At 45.0% G+C, this 14,644-nt stretch overlaps 1 protein-coding gene across 3 annotated transcripts in view; it reads left to right on the plus strand.

Moving 5' to 3' along the window:
- Positions 1-14,644, plus strand: part of NEBL (nebulette) — a 176,013-nt gene that overhangs the window by 41,010 nt on the left and 120,359 nt on the right. Inside the window, exons 1-2 of one of the 3 annotated variants that reach the window (XM_083704731.1) lie at positions 992-1,426; positions 4,711-4,805. In XM_083704731.1, coding sequence (XP_083560857.1) covers positions 1,358-1,426; positions 4,711-4,805 — 164 coding nt within the window. In that variant the 5' untranslated portion in view covers positions 992-1,357. Of the gene's footprint in view, positions 1-991; positions 1,427-4,710; positions 4,806-14,644 lie in introns of those variants that run through there. The other 2 variants (XM_083704729.1, XM_083704730.1) reach the window with 2 other exon arrangements.

Below are 14,644 nucleotides of genomic sequence, written 5' to 3' on the forward strand. Positions count from 1 at the left end.
AGAGGGAGGGTGTGTCAAAAGGAAAATGATTTGATACTGATTTATATATTGTTATGAGTTTTGGAGGGAGGAAGTAGGCTGTATGCGAGATCCTTCTAGCCCCTGGATCCAACAAGTGTTAGAATATAAGCCAGCCTAGCTTCTTTTTTTGAAGTGATTGCCTGGGTGATGGGCCATTAAGAGAACCAAGGAAAGGGGGCTCTGTGTGAGAAGACAAATGGGCGGGGAGAGAGTTAGGAGGATAAATCCTGAATTTAGAGTTCAGAGTGGCAGTGATGTGACCTAGAGTTAAAGCAGCAAGCTGAAGAGTGTCAGAGAAATATTTGTTTTCTGTTTAAATCCAAGGCTGTACCTATGGAAGAAACAAGACTCTTTTGGGGTGCTAATGCTGCGAACCCCTTCATCGTAGGCTCAGGTTGTACATGTGTGTAAATAAACCACCTATATATAATAAAGACGCCACAGTCTCCCCTGTGCCTCATTCCAAAAAGACACAAACCCTGGATAAGTGCCTGGAACCTCTGAAATCTCACATCACTGGGATATTGGGATGGCATGCCACACTACAGAAGTAGCTTTGTATAATACTTTTATATGCAATACTGTATCTATTTTTGTAATAGTTTGTTTAAGTTGCCTGTGGTTGCTCCGGTTTTTTTGTACACCGCTTAGAAACATTTTTAATATATTAAGCGGTATAGAAATCAATCAATCAATCAATCAATCAATCAAACCAGTATTGGTAGGGGGAGGTTTGCAAACACATCTTGTTGAGAGGCTGGATCCTTGGAGCTTGGAAGGAGATACCGGGGAAGGAATCCTTTCTTCTCCCCTAATTTCCCCCACCTCATGATAAGTTTCGAAGGCAACAACTTATCCATGCTTACGTTTCCATTCTTCTCGAGCCCTGATGGCTAAGCCATAGCAGCAGAGAGGCCAGGCCACGTCCCCCCACCTGCTCCGGGGGTGCTCCTCTTCCTTAGAGAGAGAGGCCTGGCGGCGAAGGGAGCAGCCCGCCCCCTTCCTCCAGCGCGGCGGGTCTCTCCCTCTCTCGCTCTCTGCTGGAGGAGCGGAGCGCGCAGGCACGAGGCGGAGGCGGGCGCAGGCGGAGGAGGCTCCAGGCAGCAGCGGTTGTTTCCCCCCTCCCACTCGCTTGCACATGCTGCCGAGCCTCTGTCGCAGCCGCCGCCGCCAGCTGGAGCCGCGCTTCCGCCGCTGACCTTCCTCGCCAGAGAGTCCGCAGTGCCCGGCGACTCATCCTCCTCGCTCGCTGCTCAGCGCCGCGGCGGCGGGCAGGGAATGCCCCAGCAGCTCGGGGCGGCCGCTTCCGCCGGGACGCTTCGCCGACAGCTCGACCATGAACCCTCAGTGTGCCCGCTGTGGCAAAGTCGTCTATCCGACCGAGAAAGTCAACTGCCTGGATAAGGTGCGCGCGCGGGCGGGCGGGCGGGCGGGGTGCGTGGGGGGGGGGACAGGGGGAGGAGGGCTGAGGGGAAGCAGGACGAGGGGCGACCCGTGTGTGTGTGTGTGTATGAGGGGAGAAGGGAGCTTCCCTCGGGAACTGCTTCTGAACTCCCTCGCTTCCCTGCCCAGCGTCATTTTGCTTCACCTGCTTGAAGAAGTGCCTGCTGCTCTCAAAAAAATCGGAAAATGCGTCGCTTTTTATTTTGTGCGTGAGGAGAGAGGGCTTCGGGGTTCCTCCGTTTTCCTCCCGCCCCTTGAACTTGACTCCCCCACCCCACCCAGGTCGGGAAAAAGTGTCCGCCACTTGCACTTGTGAGGGGTGAAAAGGGAAGCGTAACAAAACGTAAAAATAATTATAATAGTGATGATAAAAAACCAGAGCCTGGTAATTCCCCCCCCCCCCACCCTCGCCTTCCCAGTTAAGCGCGGGCTGAACGTTGCCCTTGCGGTTCCCCAGAGAAGAGCAGGGAAGGGGCACGTGAGGGAAGGGGGCGAAGCGGAGGAGCAAGGTGGTGGGGCGGTGGCGGCGAGGGAGCGCCACGAAGGGTTAACGGGGAGCCGTGAGGTGTCGGTGGTCGTGGGGGACGCACAGGCGCGCAGTGGCCTGGCGCTGGGCTCGGCTCGGCCGCCTGCTTTGAGGAGCTGGGCTGCGGTGGGATGAGAGGCTGGAACGGGAAGCTTCGCAGGTGGCCGAGCGCGCGCCTGGGCGGCTGCTTGTGTATCGGAATCTGCGCCGCTGCTCCTCCCCCGCCTCGTCCCCTTCCTCCTCTAATCAGCGCGGCGGTGGCGGGGTGGGCAGACGGTAATTAACGTGTCAACCAGCCACTGACGCATCGCGAAGCGCGCCCGCCGCGGTGGGGGCGGAGCAAGATTAAACTGGATACAGGCCCCCCATCCTGGCCGTCAGTTTTGCGAGGGGTTTAGTCAGGTCCCCTTTCAATCCGACCAGAAAGCTTCTCTAGGTTAGATATGCTCAGCAGGCAGCACAGTAGGTGGAGGAAAGTCCCCTCCATCCCTCCCCGGGTGTCCCCCCCCTAGGGAAATGAGGGTCGAAGCTGCCCGCCCCCCTCGCCCTCCTCTCTTTAGCCCTAAAGGTGAGTCGTCCCTTTGCTCCGGACTCGGAGCGGTTTCATCGCCTCCAGGGCTGCAGTGCAGAAGGAGATGCTTCTGACAAGGGCAGCTTCTTACGCAACTGCAGCCAGCTCGGGCGGTGTGACTGACAGGCAAGTCACAGGAGGGGGTGAGGCTCATCATCAGCATCCTGGGCATGCCCTTTTCTCCGAAACGAGGTCTCTTGTCCCTCTCCCCGTGGTGGTGGTGATCACAAAAGCACGTTTGTCTGAAGAAAAACCGCAAAGCATTGAGGCTGTGTCAGATGCCTCTGTTTCTCTGCACCTTCAACTCCCCAAAAGGGGATGGGCGCCTCTTAGACTTCAGGGTGGAGGCAGTTTCTGTAAAAGCACAAACAGGCTTAATGGGTGGTATTTGTTTATGCAGTGTTTGGGATGGGTATTTGCTGAAAGATTTTCTTAAAGAAGCCTTATTTCCTTCTGCTACTCAAAACAACCCAGAACCAATTTTTTGGGGTGTGTGTGTATGTATGTGCTAAACTTAGAAAGGTAAAGCTGCGGTCATCAGGGAATGTGTGACAGGCGAAGGAGATGATGTGACTTATCACTTAAATAAACTGCTGCCCACCTAGTTAAATGATGACATGATGACATCCTAAATCTTCAGGGAGTCACCATTACGTTGGGCTTGACATATGTAACAGCAAAAATGCCCAGACTGTATCATTCACTTTAAAAGTCAGACGAATGGCACTTCTGTCACTTGCTTCATAGGGTGTGAGTGTTTATTGGCTGAAAGAGGCCTTGGATTGGATCCAATCAGGCTAAGTCAGTTGAGTTCAGTTTCCATTGAAGTTGGTGGGAAATGTAGTTAAGACATGACCAAGTTGCCTCATTGGTTTCAGTGAGACCCAATTTCAACTAGCTTAGGTGGCAATACCAACTGTATGCACCTAGGAGACTTACGTCTGAGTCAACATGGTTAGGATTGCTTTGTTAGTCTGGACCTAAGCCCAGGTGCAGTGTGCCGATGTTAACTGGGATTAAAATGGCCACAATTTTATTGATCACGGGCTTTGTCTTAGGCATTGAGTATACAGTCATACCTTGGGTTACAGACGCTTCAGGTTGCACGTTTTTGGGTTGCGCACCGTGCCGAACCCGGAAGGGGTTACTTCTGGGTTTTGGCGCTCGCGCATGCGCAAAAACACTAAATCGCACTTTGCGCATGTGCAGAAGCACCGAATTGCGACCTGCATGTGTGCAGACGCGGAGCTGCGGGTGCCTCCCGCACGGATCATGTTCGCAACCCGAGCGTCCACTGTATATCTTGAATCAGCCTAGCTCAATTGCTGGCTAATTAATCCTTTAGGGTAGATCCTGGGTTAAAGAATCGCCCCACAATGCAGATCAAAGGGGGCAGATCTGCCAGGCTGCCACTTGGAAAGTTTTATGGCCTATTAGCCCCTGTCTGGGCCTTCGGATAAAACTTTCCCCATGGACCCCTTTACCAGGATACCTTAAACATTTTCTTCCAGTTTTGACTAAGGGTCCAACCCAATACCTTTTGCGCCAAAAGTTGTGACTCTTGCTATGAGGTAGGCAAAACCTTAAGACAGGCACAATTGGTCTGCAGACAAATTTCTCCCTGGTCCCGAATACCAATTAATTCCACAGCAAGGTCATGCTAGAGCGTTGTCCACTTATCCTTGGGCAGGGCCAAAAGACACAGGGTGGGCGGAACATCCATTGCTGACTATGCTGCTCACTCACAGTGAGGAGGACCTGAGTGGAGACTAGCTCCCCCAGGTCTAGCTTGCAAACCACTGGACCGGCTGTGATTGGCCGATTTGAAGTTCAGTTTCTGGCAGGACCTCCCAGTAGACTCCACAACTAGCTGAGGCTGTTAGTGCCTCCAGAGGTCACTCGGATGAAGACCCCCTGCCCCCTCTGGTTTCCTTGTGGCTGTGCTGAGCTGCAGTCACTGCCACCAGAAAAATGCTAAAATGTGTGTAGAAAATGTGGCATGTGTATATTGAAAAGGTTTTGATTTGCACAATGAAGTAAAACTCTGTAAAATTAGTAGAATTTTTACAAATTGGAAATCCCTCTTTCAATGTGTAAATGGCAAATATTGGCAGTGATACCATATGTAACACTATGAATTCTTTTTCAGTACTGGCACAAAGGATGTTTCCATTGCGAGGTCTGCAAAATGGCTCTAAACATGAACAACTACAAAGGGTATGAGAAGAAACCCTACTGCAATGCGTAAGTGTCTCACATCGTCTAGTTTTATAGAACTGTACTGGATCTAAAAGGGTGTATGTCTGGGCAGACTTTTACACTGTGCACATGTTACTGTAAAAGTTAAAACATCATTAGATTGGGTGTTTACTTGCATAGATAAGGGCAAAAGCACATTGGGTTTAACACATGGAAGGGTTATTTTGGAAAAAGTGACCCCAAATCCAAAGGAGTCCCTCATTTTACACAAACACATTCTATGTGTACTTTTGGTCTACTTTGTGCTGTGAGAGAGGGAAACACTTGAGTATATATTGTGGGAACCCTCAGTTGGTTCTGGTTCCCTGTGTACTTGAAAATGAGCAACATTTTTTTCCACATGTTATGAGCTACGGTACTAGTAGATGAACAATGTGGAATTTTCTTTGTATTTTTGTAGTTGATTTTCCTGTGTAATGTTTTATTCTGACGCTGAAGACGCGGTCCTGTTTCATTGTTAATTGTGTTGTTTTATAATGTGGATTTTCCCCCATTATTATTTTTATTGACTTCTATTTGTGATGTTTACAGAATGTTGTAAACTGCTTAGATTTATATTTTCTGAAACATGCATCATATATAAACTGTATAAATACAAATAATTTGGTGTGTGTGATATCATAGCACGTGAATGGGGCATGATTGTGGTTGTAAAATCCACATTTCATAGTGCGCCTTAATTTCCATCTATTGGTTTTGAGGTTTTAGTGCAGGGATGGGGAAACTGTGACCCTCTGGATGTTGCTGGGCTACAACTCCCATCACCCCTGACCATTGGCTTTGCTGGCTGAAGGTGATGAGAGCTGGAGTCTGATAACATCTGGCAGGCTGCAGGTTCTCTATCTCAGCTGTGGTGGGCTAAAGCAAAGGCTTATCTCTTTCAGTCAAAAAGCAGAAGCAGCAGGAAGTCGTATTGGTCTGCCTCTGAGTGATGATGATTTTTTTGAAGTAAAAATGAAATTGGGGGTCAGATTTATTTTTTTAAAGTATTGTTGTTTGGGGAAAGAAATAATAAAAAAGGAGTATACAGATATTGTGGTCACTTTTTCAAGAGCCCATATGCCTGCTGGGAACTTGTCATCCATTTCAATTATGTAGCTTTATTGCAGCTCATCCCTTGGTATCGGGTGCTTGAACATGTTCATGCTTGGTAGTGGCAATATCTCGATTATAGCAGATTTCTATTTTATTGTGAATTCCTCTTTGCACAGTGGGCATGTACTGTAGCTGTGTAGTTTGTCTCACCAAGGAAGTGATGGTGGCCTACCTGTTCTGCACAGGTTTGCACTTCCCTTGAAGGATCAGATTTGCAACTTGGGGGTGCTGCTAGATTCAGGTTTGATACTGGATGCCCAAATTGCATCTGTGGTGCACAGTACTTTCTACCAACTAAGGCTGGTGTGCTGGCTGCTGCTACTCCTGGACAAAGAGAACCTAGCCTATTGATGGCCACTAGCCATAATGGCTATGCTCTTCCTCCATGGCTGGAGGCAGTAATGCTTCTGAATGCTGGTTGCTGGAAACCATAGAAGGGGAGAGTGCTCTCGTGCTTAGATCCTGCTTGTGGATTTTCCACACTCATCTGGTTGGCCACTGGGAGAACAAGATGCTTCACTAGATGGGTCACTGGTCTGATCCAGCAGGCTCATCTTATGTTCTTATGGCCAATGTTACTAATGCTTTGGTTACTGCCAGAGCATTGGTGTAACTGTGACAGTAACCTGAAGATTTCTCAAACACTAAATTTAGTTCAAATCACAATTGCTAGTCTACTAACTGGGGCCAGCTGTATGGAAAATGTATTATCAGTTCTTAAACTACACAGACTGTTGTCCCACTTATGGACACAGTTCTGATGTTTATCTTTTTAAAGCCATAAACAACTTAGGACCTGATAATTTAGATAATTTAGATCATGTGCTTTCCCCCCAGAGGAGCCTGCCCACAGGCCGTAATTGTTTCCCAAGCCTCCTTGCTTTCTGAATATTGGTGGTGGAGTTGAGTGGCCAGAAAGGAGGATGTGGAATGTCCTCGCAAGAGACACTTGCCTGTCATTGAACCTGGTGCTCTTTTGCACCAGAAAAGACCTAATTTTATTTGCCCAGGACATCCAGCATGTCTCCTTGCTGGTTTTACCTGACCATTTCCACTGACTTTACCATTTCTGCTATGCCAATTTTATATATTGTTTGTTTGTTTATTGCATTTATATCCCATCTTTTCCTCCAAGGAGCTCAGTGCTGAGTACATGGTTCCCCACTCCTTATTTAATCCCACAAGGTAGGCAAGAGGTTGTGACTGGCCTAAGGTCATGAGCCTCATGGCCAGGTGGAAATTTGAACCCTAAGCCTTGTGTTCCAGGTCCTAGTCCAACAATCCAGCAGTTATGGTTTTTTTTTAAATTAAAAGTCCCATTTTATCATGTTTGTTTGGGACATTTTATGATGGTGGATTCATGGTTGTGAACAAAATTCAAACTACTTTTTAGTATGCTCTGCTTTGTACTGTTCCAGTTGCTGCTGTCTTATTGTTGTAATGTTAACAAAGTTTTAATTATTGTATTGTGGATATGTGTGTATAGTGCCTTGAAAGGTAGAATATAAATATTAGAAATAAAAAAAATCTGGCACATGTATGTACTTGGTTCCATGCCCTGAGAGTTGCTCCCTTCAGAACACCAAATTATTGGGTAATTAGTCTTATACTAGTGCAGAGATAGGAAACCTGTGGTCCAGCAGCTGTTTTTTGCACCATACCTGCTATCATCCATGATCATCGGCCATGTTAGCTGCGTTGGAATCCAACAACATCTAGAGGGCTGCAGTAGAATGACTTCCCCCCCATAGCATCAGTATAGAACGATTTATTTCAAATGGCCTTCTCATGATGCCTGATATCTAAGACTACTCTTAAATGAATTTCAAATAAGAATGGGCACAAACACAATCAAAGTTGTGCACTCCTATCCCTCCTTTTGGAGCAAATGGGATTTAAAAAGGTTTAAGTGAGTTTTCTAGTTTGTATGCATGATGAGTTCTTGCCTGAGAGAAAACAGGGCTTTCTTTTAATCACTGGAAAAGGAGACTTGCCATTCCAGCTTGTGATTTATTTACCTGTTTGCTTTTTCATGTAGCTGCCCAAACAAAATCAAGTTGCTGTTTACAGTAATGCTTTTTTTTTTTTTAAAAAAAAGCTTGATCCTTTTAGTGTTAGTAGGAAACTTACGTTACTGTTGAGTTTAGTATGCAGTCAGAATGCTGGAAATGAAGGCTGAATGCATTTGGCAACTGAACCGTTCTCCAGTAAAAATATCATAAATACAAACAAATATAAGTGTCTCTTTAGGTGTACAAAGAATTTTTGCACCAGACTTCCCCAACCTGGTGCCCTTCATTGTTGTGGACTTCAGCTCTAACTGACATGATCCATAGTCAGGGGTGATGCGGGGTTGTAGTTCAAAATATTAGGTGGCTTCCAGGCTGGAGTAGACTGATTTATAACCTAAAAGTAAAGGTAAAAGTAGGGGTGCAGGTGGCACTGTGATCTAAACCACTGATCCTCTTGCCAATCAGAAGGTTGCATCCCTGTGACGGGGTGAGCTCCCATTGCTCCTGCCAACCTAGCAGTTAAAGCACACCAGTGCAAGTAGATAAATAGGTACTGCTGCAATGGGAAGGTAAATGGCACTTCCGTGTGTTCTGGCTTCCATTACGGCGTTCTGTTGTGCTAGAAACGGTTTAGTCATGCTGGCCACATGACCCGGAAAACTGTATGTGGACAAACGCCGGCTCCCTCGACCTGAAAGCAAGATGAGCGCCACAACCCCATTGTCAACTTTGACTGGACTTAACTGTCCAGGGGTCCTTTAACTTACCCTAAAAGTGTACTATAAACACTTTAATGAGTTGAAGGCCAAATAGTTGGTCTTAATGTTCAAAATACATATCTCCATTATTCCAATGGAATTATTAGTGTTGGCAATGAATTTATTTAATAGTGTACACTTTGATCTGATTTCTTACACTTTTTAACCCGGTTGTCAGGTGTCTTTTTACTCTTAAAATACTTTTGCAAAAGACATAAGTTATATTTCTTATTTGTCGTTTTCTATTGGATTTTTAAAATATATTTTTAGCTGTGCATGTGGCTGGTATTTGTAACTTAGAAAATTCCCATTTTGAATATGAAATGGGACTATAAAAATGAGATGTGCATTTTCCTATTCCAGTGAGCTGATGAGATCATAAGATTTGCATTACTGCTCATCAGTTGCTATCTTAACCATAGCACTCAGAGCTTTTCTCCTGGGGGCTTTGTCTCAATTACATTAGAAAAAGGTGTGCTGTGTTTCAAAATGCTTAAATATCAACATCTGGACATCTTTAATGGTGCAATGCCTTGGTGCAAAAGCAGGAAATTTGTGAGCGTGGCCTTGGAAACAGAGTGTACTAATTAAGAACCTGTCTTGATGCTGGATTCTAGCAGGTGTTCAGAAAAAGGAAGGGAAGAAGAAACTGGCGAAGGGCTTCTTCACACCAGCACCACTTCTTACAGCAGCTGCAAGAAGAGCATGAAAACTTCCATAGCTGCCTCTACTTGTGTTAAGCTCATGATAGGCACTTACATGCCACCATAGGCTAAATTTGACTTTTGATATCACCCAGTATCATTCAAAAGGTTTGTTTCTAGTAGCACATTGAAATCTGGGGATAGTTGTATGATGAGGCCTTTCAAGTTAAAAATATACAGAAGTACCTTAATGATAAATTATTATTATTATTATTATTATTATTATTATTATTATTATTATTATTATATATTTATTTATACCATGCCTTTTTCCCTGATGGGGAATTAAAGCTGCTTACAGATATAACAAGAACAGCTAAAAACTTAGGGGGGGGGGGAAACCTCCAATCATAAAAAATCCAAATAAACATTACTATAATTTTACACACACACACACAATCTATTAAAAACCTAAAAATATTTACTGTAAAAAAATAACATGGCACCAGACCTTTCATTAAAAGTCGTCAGTTCTGAAAAGGCAGTTGGAGTAAGAAAGTTCTCTAGGAGGAGCTGGGCTGATTTTGATTAATGACAAAAAGGAGTTTCCACTTACCATTCTTCAGATGAGGGGAAGTGGTTTATCTGCTGGTGAAAATATCTCGGGACAGGCATTTTCATAGGTTTTGTCCTTGTGATCATAAGAACACAAAACTTTATGGGTTGTACACAGCCATATTCTGGATCAATCAAAACGGACAAGAATGGTAGTGAGGCATGTTAGTGGTTATGGTTGTGTGAATGAAATGCGCCCCAAAATACCATGAGTGTGACATCATCTTGGATAGTACTCTCAGCCTCTATGACAAAGCTTCTAGGCAAGTGATTTGTTATCTCAGCTTTAGGTATTTGCTACGTTATCTGCCAGTCTTTCCAGTTTTCCTTCTCTCTCCATTTTCTTTCCATATATTTTTTATTCTCTCTTCAGTTCTTTCCCCCTTCTCCATTGTTCATGGTCGCATCCGTACCATACATGTGGCTCTCCCCACAAAGAATCCTGGGAACCGAAGTTCACACCTCACAGAGCTATAATTCCCAGTATCATTAACAAACTACAGTTCCCAGGATTCTTTGAGGGAAGCAATAAGCATTGAATGCTTGGAGTGGCTGAAAACCCATGTCTGCCCCCATTCCTCCTCAGAAATTTCTCTTTTCTCTTCCACAGAAGAGATTAAACAGGGTAAATGCTACTCTGTGTGTCTGTGTGAATGAAAGAGTACTACCTCTGGGTTTGTGGTTTGGATAACTGGAGCTTGAGGACAAAAGTAAGTGGAGCTGCAAACTCAAATGGTGAAGTTATTTTGGGGAGGCCTACAAAGCAGCAGAAGCAAAAATGACCTGTTTACTAAAGCATGGTAATGAAAAGTGCTTTTCAAGCCTGCCTGAGTTGAAAGGGATGGCAGCAAAATGATGAACGTTGAATGCTGGCATGCAGAAATTCTGGTTTGGGCAGGGAGACGGTCTCTTTGTACTTGCTCTGCAGCAATGTAATCTTTTAAGAAGCCTTTCCTGTTATTAGAGGATAGCAGTTGCACAAATGTGGTGCCTATGGCTACAGCCATGTAGGTCATACCCTGCCAGTTCAGTAGCACCAGAATATACATACAGTATATAAAAAATTTGATCTGGTGCTGTTGGAGTTTCAAGTGAAGATCCATCTACTTAAGGGGCTACCTAGTCTGTTTTGAGTTGTTTAAACTAGCATTGTGCATGCTGCACCCCATCTGATCCAGGGACCAGCCTGCAATTTCAGATTAGCAGGCTGATCTCAGGTCAGCTCAACCCAGATTCAAGCCCCACATTGATTTGGGAGTCAGCCTTTCCTACCACCTCCTTATGATACCTTCATGTTTAATCAGAGTTTATAAAACCCTGATTAAACCTGTGGTTGGGGGTGGGGTAAGGAGAAGCTACAGCTCATTCCCGCTCCTCCTAACCCGCACAGCAGCCAACAGGATTAAGCCCATGGAGGGTGCAATTCGGCTAGGAGCTGCTTTGCTGCTCAACTGCCACACCTTCTGACAGCCTCAGCCTGATTTGTCTGAAGCCCAGTTCTGCCCAAATTGCACTGGTTTGGTTTGGGCTTCTGCTGAATCCAGTACACAGCACTAATTTAAACTAGGAGATCTGGATGAGTATTTTGAGTGCCTCTGCGGTTCCTGCTTATTGGTACCTTTTTGTCTTTGTTCTCTGCCCCAAATTTCATTCTCTCACCAGCATCTGTTCTGCTTTGGAGAACTCTCCCTCTCACTTCCTTTACTGCCTTTGGCCATCTGCCTTTTTTGACTGCAGCTCCCAGTTTTCAAGACCTCCTTTCCCCAGCTTCATGCCCTCCAGAAGTTTAGGAGCCCAACTCCCATTAGCTCCAGCCAGCTGGGCCAATGGCTGGGGATGATGGATGTTTTAGACAAGTTAGAGAAGTCTGGCCTAGAAGACTCATTCTGCATCTATTCTTTTTCCTTAGGGCCTTCTATCTGCCTTTTCCTTCTCTGTAGTAGCTGAGTAGCTCATAAATGACTGCCACACATCTTCTGCTCACCTCATACCTTGCTAAAATTAGGCCAGGTCAGTCAATGACTGATAGGGTTATACCTCTGCACATTTACTTTACATATAGCAAAGCAGTGCAGCAGTAGACGAGAAAGGGAAACAGGAGTCATGACCACGAGATATTTCTGGTTAGTTGGTAGGCTAGGGAAATATCTCAATTTGCTATAGACCTCTCCCAGAATGCTTCTGTTATCCGAGAGATTGCCTCCTAAAGGCTTTATCTTTTCATCACTACAAGCAAAAGAGTTTACAATGTGCTTTAAAAACGTTAGGATCCTTGGGGATCTGACTGGATGCAATGAATATTGTGTTGGAAGCCAGCTCCTATGATTCACTACGTGATTAAGGTGCTGCGGTAAACTGTTGTCTCTGATACCTGATACCCCCATATGAGACAGAATTTTAGTAAGATGCAGTGATAGAAATGCCTTTTAACATTTTTACTATGTGGAGGCAGGGCTTGGGGAACTGGCACATGAAGAATTGGTGAATACAGACTTTAAGCCACAATCGGTGCTCTTCTTAGGAAAAGCAAGTCTTTTGAAAGCTTTTAAAAATAAAAAATAAATTAATGTTTATTTGGAAGTTAGTTCCATTATATTGAATAGGGATTAAGTCCAGGTAGATGTGTGCAGGTTTCAGCCTCAGAAATCAGAAGTGTGGCATGACTCAGTATGGGTGTTGGTTTATTCGATGGTTGAACTACATCTGCTGATGAAAGAAGGCCTGGGAAAATAGATACAACAAAGACATGGTTGTATCCATTTCCCTAGGCTGGAAGCTTGCTTCCATCAGCGTGAAACGCACCAGCTTAAAAAGCTCTGTGTTTTAGATCTGTTCTGCTTAGAGACAGCCAACCTTGGTGCTGGCAGATTTCTCTTCAAGATGGCCATGATCTTTTCAGAAGTAGTGCTAAGCTCTTAAATACCTGGAATAGAAAAAAAAGGTAGAGAAGTGAAGATCAACCAGTAATACAGTTCCTTGAAACAAGGGACATAAAATATCCTAAGCGCTGAAATAAGCACGTCCCTTGGGACCTTAAAATATATTTATTGTGGCATTGGCTTTCTTATGCATATGACAAAGTGGGCTCTTGCCTATAAATTTTCCTGCTGCAGAGATGTGTTTAGCCACAGGGGTCTTAATCATTTTTGCCTCAGCAGACTGACATTGCTATCTCTCAGGAATTTAAAATAAAAGAGTACTTTTATGGAGACTGGTGGGACTTTAGGTGAGGGTTGTGAGTCTTGGAATGCAGTGGGAGTTTATAATAGTTGATTATGTAACCTGCATGCCAGGAGGCAGTTTGGTAGCAACTCTACATTGGATGACACAGTACTTTACAAACATTTTCATACTGATCTGTCATTTTAACATATGAGCTGTTTTTCTTTGTAGTTTCTTACCAAGATACTTATTTGAATGAATGAATGAACAAATAAACAGTGTTATATGTCCCTCAGAAGTGCTTTTTACTCCCTCTGAGGTAAAGGTTATATCCAATTAAGTAGACCTATTGAGAGTAATCTATTAATTTCAGTGGGTCTATTCTGTGCATGACTAGTATTGGATACAACACCTTTATTCATAGATCATAGAATCAGAGAGTTGGAAAGGATCACAAGGGTCATCTAGTCCAACCTCCTAGAATCTTTTGCCCAACATGGGGCTCAAACCCACAACCCTGAGATTAAAAGTCTCATACTTTACTGACTGAACAATCCCTTCAATCTGTTCAACTAACCTTTCACTCAGAGTAAAGGTAAAGGTACCCCTGCCCGTACGGGCCAGTCTTGACAGACTCTGGGGTTGTGCGCCCATCTCACTTAAGAGGCCAGGGGCCAGCGCTGTCCGGAGACACTTCCGGGTCACGTGGCCAGCGTGACATCGCTGCTCTGGTGAGCCAGAGCCGCACACGGAAACGTCGTTTACCTTCCCGCTGGTAAGCGGTCCCTATTTATCTACTTGCACCCGGAGGTGCTTTCGAACTGCTAGGTTGGCAGGCGCTGGGACCGAGCAGCGGGAGCGCACCCCGCCGCAGGGATTCGAACCGCCGACCTTTCGATCGGCAAGTCCTAGGCGCTGAGGCTTTAACCCACAGCGCCACCTGCGTTCACTCAGAGTACATCCATTAATATTAATGCACCTAAGTGATTCATGTGTATTAATTTCAGTGGGCCTACCCTGAGTAAAAGTTGGTATAACTGCAGCCTTTTCGCATTTCATCAATGTGATATATAATGTGATATATAAACATCAAATATAGAGTTTAAATGGTTGAGCTCTCATTGGGTGTGATACTTTGCTTCAGTGTCCCACTTTCTAGTGCAGTTAACTGAAGCTATTAGTTTTCCTTGGGATATAATGGAGTGGGAGGAGAAAGCAGTAGCAGCACACTGTTGACTTTTTACAAACAAGAGCAGTATACAATGAATGAATGAATGCCTCAATATTAAAACAGTGAAATATAGTATTGTGAGTCAGTGTTGATGTGAGAAGGGTCATAGCTGCTGTGCATTCAGACAGTGTTTCCAGGTAAGAACTTGAACAGACATCCTCTCTGCATAGCTGCTGCCCGTCAGTGTAGACAATGCTGATCTAGATGGACCAATGGTTTGACTGGTATAAGGCAGCTGCTTATGCTCGTATATGGTACTCTTCCTTGGGTGAGATCTGGAACAGTTGCCCCACTGCCCCCACCTCCA

Source organism: Podarcis gaigeae (assembly GCF_964106915.1).
Source record: "Podarcis gaigeae genome assembly, chromosome: 12".
NCBI classification, from domain to species: Eukaryota; Metazoa; Chordata; class Lepidosauria; order Squamata; family Lacertidae; genus Podarcis; species Podarcis gaigeae.